The sequence below is a fragment of the Calliopsis andreniformis genome, chromosome 5, assembly GCF_051401765.1.
Source record: "Calliopsis andreniformis isolate RMS-2024a chromosome 5, iyCalAndr_principal, whole genome shotgun sequence".
NCBI classification, from domain to species: Eukaryota; Metazoa; Arthropoda; class Insecta; order Hymenoptera; family Andrenidae; genus Calliopsis; species Calliopsis andreniformis.
This window is the reverse complement of record NC_135066.1, coordinates 5,884,700-5,900,111: the sequence shown is the minus strand read 5'-3', so window position 1 is coordinate 5,900,111 and position 15,412 is coordinate 5,884,700. Positions and strand designations below refer to the sequence as shown.

Here is a 15,412-nt window from a genome sequence, read left to right as displayed (position 1 = left end):
GAATCGAAACATCGTTATTGCGTCGCTGTCGATAACCATCCAACGATGTCACTGATGAGAATCGATCTAGGAAGCTAAGATTGGAAATCGAGCATTTAATCTTAGGATTAAAACGATAAACAGTCAGCTGATAACACATCTAATTCTCACATTCATCTCGTACTTTCCTACCTAGTGAAAATAACACATTCTAAATATAATAAACTTCAAACTTTGACTGTCACCGATCTTTGTGTAAAGCCCTTAAATAATAAACGATTAGAAGAAATGCATAAAATCGAGCAAGGCTAAAGGGAACAGATGCTGAAACGAATTCAACCAAAACAGCGTTTGACTTTTATTGACAAGCTGGTCTCTCACGCTTGATTAAAGCGCCTCGAAAGACGCAGAAGAATGGTAAACGGAAGTGGAATCGCGACGTCCAACTTCCGTGACAGAAAACTCGGAGAAATCAAGGGAGCCAGGGAACTTGGCGTGAATTCTCGGCTCTGAAGAAACGCCATGCATCGAAGATCGATAGCGCGTCGTAAATCAGGGGAAACGTTCCCTTCCGTCTTGTCCATGATTTTCGTGCTGGCAACGAGATCCACCGATAAACTGAAGAAAGTACTTTTACTTTTCAGAGAGTCGGGAAGAGAAAATCGCTTCGATTCCAGTTACGAACGTATGATACAAGAGCTTTGGCCGTGTTCACGTGACATCATCGTTCATGGAAAAAAGATGTAACCGCGAGGACAAGTGCGTCGATGTTTTTAACGCGTGGTGCTTTTCGCACGACTGCGTAATATAAATATGGGACGAGAATTCGGTTGGCGAAAAGTGTCGTGCACCTCATTTAGCTGTTATCGCGGATGGTAATACAACTGTCTCCGACAGAACGACGCGATTACTCGGCTGGATTATGACTTCAAACGTCGACTTGTCTAAATATTTGCTAAGTGCAGCTGCTTCGCGATCTTTCTCTCTAGAATCAAATACAATTTCGTTGCGGTGCAAATAATAATAAGCACAGTTGCCTTTTTGCTGGGAAACGTGTTGCATCGATAGAAACGCTTCGTGAATGCATTTTTTAGCGGTCTAGTTTGCTGAAGTGGAGATATAATTTTCAAATATTCAAATATTCGAATTTTCAAATATTCAAATTTTCAAATATTCAAATATTCAAATATTCAAATTTTCAAATTTTCAAATATTCAAATATTCAAATTTTCAAATTTTCAAATTTTCAAATATTCAAATATTCAAATATTCAAATATTCAAATATTCAAATATTTAAATTTTCAAATTTTCAAATTTTCAAATTTTCAAATTTTCAAATATTCAAAATTTCAAATTTTTCAATATTCAAATATTATAAATTTTTACTCATCCGAAATTTCAAATCTTCAAATTTTTCAGAAAGGTAAAGGATAATACAGAATAACCTTAAATGCTCATACTACGATTAAGTCCAAGAGGACTACGCTTGAGTAGAGTACGTTTCTCTACAGAATATTGGAATTTTGAAACCACATAGGCGTTTGACATATTAAGGTGTCTCACAAAAGGTAGTGTAATCGATCAAAGGATGATTTTCCATGAAAATCTAAACCGAAACTGAGGAATAAACTTTGTTAATACGAAGCTTCGGTTTCGAGAAACCGGATTCTGAAAATGTATCACTTATACGTGCATTTAACTTTTATTGATAAACATGGTGTTGATAAACATGATTAACTACCTATAACTGTAGTTTACTATCTATCCAACTAGTTTACGTTCAATTTCTAGGATAATGCAATAAAATCTATAGAAAATAAACATCTTGTCCCATTGAATATTTTCCTCATTTCACATTCATGCAACAGTAGACTCTGATTCAGAGTGACAGATGACCAAGGTTTATCAAATTATTACCTACAAGTTATAGTAGTTTCATTGTGCCTAGGTTTCTTTGATATACTACAATTTTATTCTCTGAGAATACTTTAATTTAAAAGTATATAAATATAAATAAATACCTAAATCTTGAACAAAATGTTTCCAGTAAATTTCAAGAAAAATATTCTTAAAGTAGGCACACCCCTAAAAGTGCAACCACATTCTTCAGATTTTTAAAATAAATGCCCTTAAAACCTAATCCTTAAACAAAGCATTATATTCTCCTCTTTTCATTCAGTTTTCCTCACAAAATCATCTTTTGTTCATTACACACCACTGTACAGACCACCTTGTACATTATTCCCACCCTAAGCACTGTTCATAAACAAAGCCATTGTCTCTCCCAGGAAACGTCGGCCAAAACCGGTCGCGGGCCCAACGTCGTGAAAAATAGCCAGTCCCCGATCAGGAATCAAGAGCAATGGCGTCTCGATTCGCCACAAATACGCGTCCAAGCGAAATCCAGTTACCTCGAAACAAAAGCAAAACCTCTCGACCTGAAACCGCGATTCAAACGCGAGCATCGGCTCCGAGAGAACCCACATCGATCCCACCTATTCTGGATTTCCCAGGCGCATGACAGTAGCAATAAAAGATGTCCTAAAATACCTGGTAACAGAATCAGGAACGAATATATTCCACCAGGAGGGCCTCTTCTGCCTCGCCTGCGTGTAGAGACCCTCAGTGCTGCCAACTTCCGTCGGGACACCAGCGATGCCCTTCCGCCTCTTGCGATCCAGCTTAGGCGGCTTCGCTAGAGGGTGCCACGACTTCCTGCGCCCCTTCTTGGCCTCGAGATCCCTCAGCCTCTCGTTCTCCAGCACCTCCTGGTTCTCCTCCAACAGGTCCTGGGACACGTAGAACACCGATCCCCTTCGTCCACCCTCGCTGCTCCTCCTCTTGTCCTTCTGCACCTGCTTTGCATTCTCTTTCTCCTCCGCGACGCTGCCGCGACGAGCCCTCTGGAACAGGCTGTCCCTTCTCGCTTTCAAGTCCTCGAGGACGCTGTGCCTCCTTCCCTTATTGTCACGCAAGATAGCGCTCGAGTCCCTTCTGCCAGCGATCAGCCTCGCGAAGGACGACTCTTCCTCCATCATCGAGGGGATAGAGTTCGTGGACGCGTACTTGGTGGCCGTGTGGCCATTGTTCTGCGGCTCGTTGCTGATGTGCATGTCTCTTTCCATGCTACGCCTAATATCGATCTATAAAAACGTATCCTGCACTGTTTCCACTGCTGCACCGATCGAAAATCACTGTTTCCACTGCTGCACCACTGGGACCGCGGTTATCCAAAGCCTGCGATCATTTTCCCGACGCAGGGAAACACGGAAGGTGCACGGGTCGCGCGTACCGTTAAGGCGCGATCGGCATTATTCCATCGCTGGTGAAAGCAGCCACGGCGGCGTACCGAGTGACCGCCTTTTCACTCCCCGTGAAACGTGCTCGCCGAGACACGAACAAGCTCGCGCGCAGACCCGTCTCTTATCGACTGGACTCGCTCGTCCGGGTACAACTACCCAAGAAGATCGTTGACCCGACAGGGAATCGCGCGAAACCGGCCAACCGAGCGCTCTTTTTGCCTCGGTCGTTTCTTTGTGCTCTCAGGTCGAGCCCTTGCCACAGAGTTGCGAGCGACGTCAACCGATTCGACCTTTGCCTTCGTCCAGAGGTGGAAGCTTCCTCTTCGCGAAACGTAACACTGTTCACGATATCACTGGTTAAGTAAGGGAAGAAATGAGAGATTCGATCGTTGACACTCTAGAGTCCACAGTGGGTGGTTCAGCGATTTCCACGATGAAACTTTTATCAAGCGTCGCTGGCGCTGGCACAGTGGGGATCGCTTTCAGGTGAACGACTCCGTTTCCCGATGGCGATTGGGCTCCTCTGTGGGCCGATCACCGTGGAAAATCGAGCCTGGCCCGACGTGGCCGGCTGTGCCCAACGCTTCTCGCCCTTTTCATCACAACTCTGAGGGGACTCGGTGGGAACTTATGCACGACGAGGTGTAGCCTCTTAGCTCTGCTTCGCGGTACTGAGACGTGTTTTCGTGACGCGAGACGGATCGAAACTGGCCACGCACTTTCTCTCACTTTTTTCCCTTCCTCCTCGCGACGACTGCCAGCGATCTGGCGGGACACGGTCACACGACAGTCGCGATAAATCGGTTTCGAGGCGCGCGCGCGTGCACACTTGAATCGACGGGCCGTCACCGAGAATCGAGTATCGCAGCGACTAAGCGAGAAGCAAGCCGACTGCTTGTATTTATACACGTCGAGGCACTCGGCCGAGACTGTCTCTCTTCGGGCGCATCCCCCACCTTCGGACCCAACGTACCCAACGAGAAGAGACACGCACCGAGCACGCACGATTTTACGCTCCTCTGAGTTCTAGCTACTTTGGGGTTGTTTTACATATCGGTCGTTTTGCTAAATATAGGCCCCTTATCTCGCTTTCCCACATGATTGCGCGGGATCGAGGTATTACTGCGAGGCAATTTTTTCACCTACCGTGTGCCTTCTTTTATTTTTGGCTTTGGGAGGACTTTTGGGTGAAATGGAGTTTTGTGAAAGGAGTCTATAGGTGGATGGAGGAGGTTTATTCTACTGGGCTTGTATTAAAATTTAGGTGTATGATTTTGTGAGGTGATGAGGGTTTAAGAGTAGAACTGGGGGTAGAGTACAGTGGGGGAGAAAAAGGAGGAAAGTTTAAAAGGTAGGGGCAGAGGTATAACAAGTTTTCTCTAAAGAATTCTGAAGAAAGAGATGTGTTAAAGGGGCAGAGGCGATTTTCTAGAGTATATGAGTGTTATAAATATGAGAGACAGTATTCAATGCAAGTGTTACTAATATCTGAATATACAAATTTCAATTTTAAACTTCCTATTATCCGCTAGTATCTATACCGATTTCTTTTGGTGTGCCAAATATTCCTAGTTCCCTGAAAAATATCTCTTTTAGTTCCACTTAACATTGACTGAAGAAGAAAACGCTTTCAAATGATGGATATATGTATACATATAATACGTAGTCTACATTCTCCTAGGAATGAAGAAACTTATTAAAGAAAATGAAAAACATGATTTGACCGAAAAATATCGCAAGAAGAAGCTCTGATGCACGTACAATAAACTTCTACAAGTTAGAGTTCAGTGCTACTATATCACTATAAAACATTGTATAAGCCACGTGTACCATGTCATTATTAAAAATATTTTAGCCTACACATTGGCAACAGTTCGCATGCCATTTGAGTTGTAACTGCTATACACTGCTTATTACCCATCCGTTTTATCTTCGCTCGTGGGCAGTGTAAAATTGCATACTAAATTGTCAGATCATTATTTTATTTACGATACTTATCATAATTACACTAAATACACAATGCAGCGTTGCGCAAAGAAACTTCAACAGTTCAATCTATTATCACCAAACAAAGTATCTCTACTGTTAACAAGGTGTTAATATTTGTTATACGATTAATCTTATTGAATCGTTCAAGAGATGATCCTTTAATTTCCCGTTCTCTGAAAATATTTACGCAAATGAGCGAACCGAAACGATCATTATTCCCAGGAGTTATAATATCAACGTTCCTCGCCTTGACTCATCGCGCATTTATGGAAGATCAACGATGTGTACAATAAGGAGAATAAGACAGCGGTGTCTGAATGATAACGACGACAAGTATCACTTGTGTTTACTCGTAATAGTAAACAGTTTCGAGCATAACGAGCGTCGATATTCCTCTCTCTCCCGTTTCATCGGAATCGTTAAACTGTTCCATCGAAATTCTTTATTAACCAGGCGAAGTGTGCTCATTGGTAGTTCGACTACGTACTTTGTAACTCTGGGAGACACGTGGCTGGCCAATGACAAAAGTCTTTTGAAACGTGTTACCGAGAACAGCCGACCTGAAATATTGTTTTGCGAAGCAGAGGCGTCGTACAAAAATATTGCGATTGCAGAGGAAAGCAACGTTTTGTCGGTCACACTTGTGCGCGTATCTCGAGTGGCGTCGAGGTTTCTCATTGATAATGCTGACAAACACACCACGAACGCCTCTTAGATTAGCTCCTCCATAGGCAGACTGCATAGTGCAAACAATAGTTGATGCTCGAGGCGAAAATACAGGAAGTTATCGCGACAAAACACCTTTCGAACTACATAACGATCGTAACTCATTTCATAATCAGCTTCGTTTAATACCGCCATCTAACGCGGTCCCCAGTTGTTTGATCTTGACTCGACGAATCACCCAGCCTCGTTTGCTCGCTTCTTAGCTCCGTCTGTTTTGTTCGGAACGCGATCGCTTGTTAATACTAGGAAAATTGACGTAATAATTATCAAATCTGGAATAATCATTTTTGGGAGGGTTCTCTGAGAAGAAGAATAAAGCAAGTCAGCTTTGTTGGAATCTTGGAATTATCTGAGGACTTAGTTTCTGTTAAAAATGATAACTGGGGAGCTAGAAAATGAGTGTGTGACAAGTGTTTGATAGAGGGGATGAAATTTAACTTTGACATAGTTAAATAATAGAGCAATCGTCACTCTCAAAATTAGTGTCTGACTCGTGAATTTATTTAATTTGAATTTCTAATTTTTTTTGCAGTTTGTATTCGCGTGTTTCAGACCCTGCTCGTGTTTTATTCAGTAGATTATTCGATAAAAAATATTACTCTACTGGATGTATATTTTCTGCTCACCCCTGCTATCTGACACGCTGCATCAAATTGCTCTGAGATCCCCCAATTGTGTCGAGCACGTAGCATTAATTGAGTTTAGTGACTCGGCTCAACCACTCCACTTGCCGATCGCAATCTTAACATCGTCTAAGCATTATCGCTTACGAAACATTGTTTACCTTGGCGCGAGCAGTTACGTTTCTGATGCAGTCAGCAAAATGCAACGGTGTTCGAAATTTTTAAATGGATAAAGGCTACCAACTTCTCTGCCCCCAAGGACATCTCGAGACCACTTTCAAATTAAATCTTTATTTCAAATTAACGAGTTAATCGCATGCACCGTGATCTCAATTTTAAATGAAGTAACTTTGTCTCAATTTTGTAGCCACGTAATTTATAGCAAGTACTCCCATTTTTTATACCAGCCTTCTCAATTCTTTTTCAAGCGTCCTTGAGACACATTTCAATTAATCCTTAAGACTGTCACCGACATCAGTATTTAATAAATCTATCTTGCGAAACCTCTTCAGCTACAAAAATAAATTTCCTGTAATTTAATTTATCCTTCGATAAGAATCCTCAGGAAAAATGAAAGAAGAAAAAATAGGACCAACGAAAAACTCTGAGACCTGAGACCTGAGACTCCCCTAAAGAAACGGTGCGCATCACGCTCCACTGGCAAATGCTCGGGGTTATAGCAGCGACGTGCAAACCGGTGGAAGCAATTGGTCAATTCGTCCGCGCCCAATTAGAGAATTGCAGCGATGAAAATACCGGGTCTTAATTCGATTCAGCCAATTAGCCTCTCTCTAGGCAGCGGACTATGTTTGCGAGTCTCAGCTAAGCGAACTTCTGCGCTCCGTGGCAGCAGGATAAAAACGCGCACGGTCCAACGAACCGCTAATTTCCGTCAGCCAGGAATCGCTCGAAAATGCATGGGTTACTCGTAAACTCAGCAGCCTCTTCGTCTCGGCTAAAACGCAGGCGGCCCAGTTCCCCCCGTCTGGCAACTGCCTATTGGCGAAAATTAGAGGGATCGCTCTGTTGTCTCTAGAGGAAGTGGGTCAAATTTATATCGGGATAAAAAAGGGTATCTCGACGTGGTCCCGAGTCAAACGCTTAATACCGCTGATTGCATAATCGAATCGAGCTGTCGCACCGGATGGTGGAAGGCGGAATCTTGGGAGAGATAAATGCAGCTGAGGTTCTGGGGAGGGGAACCAAACGTGGAGAGGTTTTTGTGAGAAGTTTCGGTGGAATTTCAGAGACATTATGTCGTAATTAGTCTTAATATAAAACTGGGAAGATTCATGAAAATGTCTGGAGTGATTTAGGGAAATAATAAAAATTAATAATGTAAGGAAAATAATAAAAATAAAGTGGCTTTGAGTAGACTGTAGTATCTCAAAAAAGATCGTCGATTAAAGAGTTCGATAGTTTTAGAAATTTAGAAACCATTGAAATACCACAAGAAGCAACTCTCCTATTATTAAAAATCTCAAATAGTGTAAAAAGTTCTACGAACATGAATCTAAGAACAGAAATATCAGTAACTAATGTTTGCACAGTCTACAGCAAATATTACGAAGTCAATACTAAACCACGATAAAGAAGCTCAAGGTAGATCCCACAGTAGCGGCGAACCTCCAGAAGCAGTCTCTTAGCGCCACTCGCGTCTGTGTCTCACAGGCCTATTCCACTTAATCCCAATTCCAGCCTCCGCTGTTTCCAATAAAAGTGCAACGAAGCAGCTCCCACAATCTCCCTAAACACTCTCATCTTCTTTAAACTAGCAATCACCATAATCTCAGTACTCCAAGCGAAACAACGTTTCCATCACGCCGACGCCCCATGACAGGATCACACAGAATCCGTAATCGGGCCTTCGAAGCATAGCAAAATTCTAAGCAGACCTAGCTGAGGATCACCTCGACATGCCCAGCAGTCTGATGGAATAATTTCGCGCGTTAAAGAGACGTTCTCTATCAGAGAGCCTTATCAGTCTGTCGCTTATCGCCGACCTCAGGTACCCAGGGGACAGGTTTATGGTTGGGCTACTGGGGTCGTAAACGAGTCTGTCTTTTCTACCTCGAACAAGAGACACAGTTGGCTATTTCTTTCCTTCTACTCGCGGTTGACTATGATCGTACGAGAATGAATACATCCCCACGTTGCCCTCTATCTCGGTTAAAGGCTGTAAAACAGAAAAAGACTAGGAGCAAGGAGTTGAGGGAATGGAGGTGGTCGGAGACTCGTTGGTAGTTTGAACAGAATCGTCAACATGGGGAACGCGAAACGAAATTCAGGACACGTGTTACGGCAGACAAATATCGTGCATCCGTCAATCGGGTGAATTCGTTCCCCGTTCACGGCATGGTTGATCGACTGTGGACGTTTCGAATGCGAATGTCGGGGTGCAGTGTCTGGGGGAGGGAGGAAGCGGGCGAAGAGCGTGGGTGGTTAAGCTTCATGCTTTTTAGGAGACTCGGGGAATGGTAGAAGTTTATGACACACTGAGGGGTCGAAACATGATTAACCCCCTCACCTATTTCAACGTGTCTGACTCGTGCACTTTTTAGAATATCTTCGCTGCCGATTACGCGATAACGCGCGATGAGGATCTTTCGCAAGTAACCGATCACGCATCTTCGCGTGAGAGGTCTATGCTCGCTTAATGGGAGTCCTGTGGTTGGCAGTTTGAGGATAATCGTAGCGAGGGTGATTATATTAAGAAGGAAAATTGTAGGTGAAGGGGTTTAGTATTCGAGCAATTCCATGAAATTTAATTTCTTAGTGTTCGGGAGAAGGGGTCAACGTGGGTGAAAAATTAAATTTTAGAAGAGAGATATTTCTTTGAGACGCTATGGTAATTCATTTTTTACTTATTTCTCAAGGAATTCATAATTGACTCCCTGCATCGTTATATTTATTTTCACGTTTCTTGAGAATGGCCTTAACGATTATCGAAATCACTGGTTAAGTCACGGTGATTCCCAGCGAAACGAGAAATCATATCGAAGACTCCATTGACTCTCAATATCGTGTAACATGCAACCCGAAATTTTCTGGATCACAGAAAGCAGCCGCGACAAGATAATTATTAGGTTGAGGGACAGAAACCGAGCGTTTTGTTTGACCAAAATGGCGTGCAACTTTCACTCTGGATTGGAGGTGTTTCAATGGGATGAAGAAAAGACTTGTCGCGCGACTGTTTCCTCGAGCCCATTGCTGTGTAATCGTTCCTTGAAATATGCACGATAGTTGATGTTGTTTCTATCTGAAGTAGTGTGAACACCCTCTGGTTCAAGAGGTTATCACTGCGTGCTGTGAACTCGGTGTTTACTAATCTCAGCTGACGATAATACTCCATGTTTAATTAGAGTACTTCTACTGTTTATCTGAATTTTTTTAGATAAAAGAAACTGAGAGATGTTACACTTTGTTGAGATCAATTCTTCATTACAATCGAGAACAGAGTTATACTGTTTGTAAACATATGTTTTTTTATTCAACAAAAAAAAAAATAAAAAAAAAGGAAATAAAAATTGTAGATATACAGAGTGTTCGATAACAGAGGTCAGAAATTTGAAGAGGTGATTGTACATCGTAAAAGTAGGAAAAAATGAAGAATAATAAGACTGTGTTTAAGGCTTGTCTGACTTGGATTTATTCTACTGTCTCGAGTCAGGCAGATTTCACGCGTATTTGATGCATTTTCTCGAGAGTGAATAACTCTGAAAGGAAACCTCAAACACATTTTCATTATTCTCAATTCTTATCGTAGTTTAGCGTGTAGAATCAGCCCTTAAAGATTCTGGCATCTGTCGTCCAACACTCTATATATTCTGAACCCTTCTTTTTTCAAGAAATATTAGATATTCACACAAACCAAGAGACAGTTCCACCTGAAGAGGAAAGAATCCACGAAAAATTAAAATAAATCTGCAAGTCTAAAAGCAAAGACTCATGAAACGTACAAAATTCTTTTACTCAAAAACAAGAAAGAAATGCAGACTATATTCCCTGAAAAGACACAATTTTCAGAAATTCCATTATGCAGCGGTGCCATAAAACTCCTGTCAGAGCTTCTGACAGTGCACAGAGTCTCTTATCAGGGAACACGTGTAGAAGCCTGCTGTCTTTCGAACACCTCGATCGTTTCGTGGATTCTCGTACAATTCTGTATTATCTATCGATCTTCTAATCAGTGTTTACTCGCGTTTCTCTTCTGTTTCGCCAGAACAAGTATCACGTGTTTCACGAGAGATTTCTCGGAACGAGATCGATGCCTCGTGTGTGAATTTCTGGCGATAAGCCCATGAAACGAATTTCGGGGCTGTTTGAAAGATAAGCAGTCGACCGACGCAACGCGACAACGACGGAGTCGATTATTTCAGGATACATACAGCGGAGGATGTTGTACGTGACCATCGACACATCCTCCTGAGCTGTCGAGAAAAATCGTATCCTGTTCTGCGAGGGCCTTGCAGACCAGAAACCGTCTTTCTTGCTGACTTTAAGCTAGACGTTGACTCAGCGGAAGACTAAATGCAATTTTTGTTGAATGTCATTTAATTAGAAACGTGAGAACTATCTCGGATTAGATTTAAGGAAAGTTCAGAGAATTTTAAGTTCTTAGATTGAAGGAAAATTTGAAGAATTTTAAGTCTTTAGATTTAAGCAAATATTTGAAGAATTTGAAATTTTTAAGTGGCCAAACTTTTCTTAGATTTTGGAAATTTAGAATAGAGAGAACAGAGATTATCGAGCATCTTATTTTGTCGAAAGTTCTGATTTAGCCACGCATGGAATGGGCTTAAATTAAAATCCTCGCGCAGAGTTTCGAGGCAAAGTAATTGAGAAAGGAAATACTACTGAGGAGTGCTCCTTGATCTTAGACTCTCACTAGCAACTGTTCCACTGTTTCCTCAGTCGACCGTGCAGTGGACTTGCAGCTAAAGTTTCTCATTGGAACTTGAAATTAAAGCTGAGAAACCGTGGAGGACATTCCTAGCGAACGTTTCTAACAGTTTCTCTTGGGGAACTTCTAATTTCTATAGAAGTGTGAAACAGGCTTAACATCTTCTCGCTAGAGAAACATGCAGTTGGAAATGAAGGACTAACAAGCATCGTTAAACAGCGTCCCACAGCAAACTGTGACTACCAATAAGTGTCCATCAAAATTTTACTGTTCCCTGGAATTGCGTAGCTTTGTCTGGCGACGACCGACCGAATCCACTAACCACTCCGCGAGGAAGATTATGTTGCAATAGAAGTGACGCATTGTGGGTATCCCACAGATCATTCAAGGGACCAATTAAAACTGAGGAAATAAATTGACAATGATTCCAGATATCAATACGTCGACAACTGTATCCTACATTCACCAGAGTTGCTCGAATCCAACACAGAACCATTTCTAGACAATTATTTCATTAACCTCGCGTGCAATTTTAACGAACTACAGTGACAGTTTCGATCAATTCAGCTCGTTCGACTGTCACTCCGCTAGAGTGTCAATGGTACTTGGGTACCGTTGATTCTAAGAACGCGTTGGACAGAGAGATCAATAGAGGAATCCCGTTGGGACAGCAACATTTTCTCGGAGAACGAAGATCCACTGGCTCGCGAAACAATGAACTGCCTCCCAGTGGAGCAGCTGGCAGGTGCCGCGCTGAAACTTCGAGAAGCCGTTTTGCAGGCAAGGTGACGTCGGGAGAAAAGGAGAGCAGTGGGGTGCATCAATGGAGGTGATCAGAACACGATTGTTGTTTCACAATTAGCCGGTTGCGCGACGGTGAAAGTCGTCGACCGATAAAAACGAATTTAATTTCGTCTTGCTTTCGGACTTCGCGACGTGACTCGTGCATCTGACGCAGCCATATTATTTATTACGATGAGACTTGGATGAGTGATTCATGGATATTAAGACGAAATTAATGTAGACCGAAGTGACGTAAACATATAGGTTTACGATCGAATTAGTTAATTATTCTGTTTACTATGAAAGTGCTGTAAGTCTTCAATTTTTTCTAAATTTTATGCTCGCGTTTTTCACGATTTGGTTCATTTGAACTATAAACATAAAACAACGTTTCATAAACTTTGGAGTTACACAACTTTCGTAACTTTAATAATAAACGACATCCTGTTATAGGAGCTACTGTGCTTCGCTTTGTTCTCAAGTTTTTTATTTCATTATTATTCCATTTCCCCCCAAGTTAAAAATAAAAAATGTCAAATATCTCGACAAGAGCTTAATAATTCTCTGTGAAGATATTCGAGAGCTAAGAGACAAATTATTGTTTTTTAGTAAGAAATAATTACAGAGAAAATGCATTCCTCTTGAGCAGTAGTAATTGGACAGTCGCTTCTGGAGAATGTTGACTCGTAGAAAAAATAAACTGGCTATCGTTTCGGTCGTTCAGCTGTTATCTCAAATCTGACGCAATCCCCAGATATTTTTGTCGTAATTACGATTAATTTCACGATTTCGATCCATCAGGCCCGGGCAGTTCTGAGAATCCATGACGAATATCTCGGACTACTATCAAAAACAAAGCCTGATTAGAATGATCCACGTTGAACGAGTGGTCTTCATGGATTTTAAGTGTCATTTGAAGAGTATTATCAATTTCCAAAGAAACTGAGCTATTCATAACAGGCTAAGATCTGTTAAGCTTGTGGAATAATATCTGAAACAGATACGGTTGAATCTTTCAATGCTTAATTTCACTAGACTTTGAACTAAGAAGGAACTGAAATTTTGAATTGCAGAAGCAGATCCTTCAGAATTTCAATGAAAAAATATTTTAGCTAGTAGGATACTATCGACATTCTGTGGCATCTAAAAGATAAATTTTTGTAGACACTTAAGAAGTCAATGGAATAGATCCACTATCAGATACATATTATACGAACGCTAACTTCACTCAGCTCGAGGCTACAAGCTACTTCCGCTAACGAAATGTCAATCTCGTTTAGGCAAAAGCAACCTGTCATATATTGGTTACAACACACGACTGGACAGCTTTCCATACAGAATCAGGCGCACGTTCTCAGATCCCAGGGCCTTCGCCATATTAGTCCAGAGCAGTTTTCGATTCGTTCTTGCGATTCATGCAGCGTGAACAACAATCGGTATGCATACGTCATAAATAATAAATAAGCTGTATAAATAATAAATAAGCTGTAGACACTGGGATCATGGCAGACATCACGTAGGCGCACAATCCTGCCATGGTTGTTGACAGTAGAATGGGTGCAGGGTGCATAGGAGTGCACATATGTATAGGACAGTAAAACTGAATTTTAATGGACCCACGTGTTAAGTAAATACTAAGAAAATTTTTAGCTAATAAAAGTCTTTATGAGCTGTGTAAATTCCACGTTAAAAAATAGTTTCAAAGTTCCACAATGTTCCACCTGTTTAACTCCTCTGTTAATGAGCTTTCTGGAAACTCTTTCGATAACCAAGACAAAACATCGTTAAGAGATAAAAGACACTGCTTTGGATGGTCCTAAATTACAAGACAAGATATCCAGGAATCACTACACTGATCTCTGAGTCATTCTAAGTAATTTATCGCGATTTCTATATGCTTCTAATATCAGGTCCTCCGTAAGTAGATAAGGTCCCACTGCAGACAGACGAGACTACTTCTGATTACCAAGCCTACTCAATACAATTTTTCCTCTAGCTCTACGCTTGGGACATCCCCAAGATGTTCCTAGCACCGACTGCATCGCCAACTCATCCTCTGTCGACAGAAAACCCAGCGTCCAGTTATGTAAACGAGAAGTAACACTGCAAATTCCTTCCCACGTACTCAGCGCGCCTCTCCTGATCAGCTTTGCCCGAAGGAGTCACGAGCAAGCGCGTTCAAGAGCATCTTTCTTCCTTCGCTCATCTCCGAATTCCAGGTGCAAGTATCGAGAATAGTTTCAAGGTGCTCTCTGAGCGATGGTCGCTCGCTCGAGCGGACGACGCAACTTCGCGTCGAACTTTGACACAGGCTCGATATAAATTACCCAGCTAACGAGCCGCTTGAAATATTAATATGACGACGGTTAAAATAGCGCGTGGACGTCGAGGTACGATAAATAACGCGGAATGCCACTCGGCAACGCGAGCAAGAGCTACAGGAGGTACCTCGGCGAGGATCGTGATCGGAATACCTAGGCGAAGAGTCTTGTGACTGGCATAATTGCTCGCCTTGCGTACAGAAGAAGCTAATGGACGTCAGGGATATCGGGGTTCATTACATTGATACGTCATTTTCTAACTATGTCTGGCTAGTGTCTCTTTAAATTGGGGACTGAATGGAACTATCAATTTTAAATACAAGTTTGTATACAAGAAGCCTTTAGGTTAAATACTTGTGAAATAATTGGGATTTTTTGGAGCTAGTTTCTCCCATTTCAAGGAATCAGGTTGAATAAGAAGCTTGGCTTAGTGAAACTGTTGTGTAATAATTTTCAACAGTGAAAATTGAAAAGAGATAATTAAAGAAGTAGATATTTAAAACTGCCAGTTTTTCATAAAAGTTGACAGTTTCATTGGATCTCTATTCAAACTGAATAGTTAATTCTAGATTTCGCTGGTGACAGTTAAGAAACAATATTTCCCAGAGGGATCAAAGGACTTCATGGCCTGATTCGAAACTACAATACTGCGTTCTCCTGTGTATTAATGAAGGTCGAATCGATCTCACACCGCTCGAAGTCGATATCATTGAATGCTTATATTATTCGATCGAATTGCTCGAATTTAAATATCCATCGATAAGATACAGGTAAATTCGACACAA

At 41.7% G+C, this 15,412-nt stretch overlaps 1 protein-coding gene across 6 annotated transcripts in view; it reads right to left on the bottom strand.

Annotated features, from left to right (window-relative positions):
• Mtd (TLD domain-containing protein mustard) overlaps positions 1-15,412 on the bottom strand; it is a 174,501-nt gene that overhangs the window by 82,960 nt on the left and 76,129 nt on the right. For 4 of the 6 annotated variants that reach the window (XM_076378268.1, XM_076378270.1, XM_076378271.1 and 1 more), the window contains exon 1: positions 2,531-3,238. The exons of 1 other annotated variant lie outside the window; for it this stretch is intronic. In XM_076378268.1, the coding sequence (XP_076234383.1) occupies positions 2,531-3,105 (575 nt within the window). In that variant the 5' untranslated portion in view covers positions 3,106-3,238. Of the gene's footprint in view, positions 1-2,530; positions 3,239-15,412 lie in introns of those variants that run through there. One more of the 6 variants, XM_076378274.1, reaches the window with a different exon arrangement.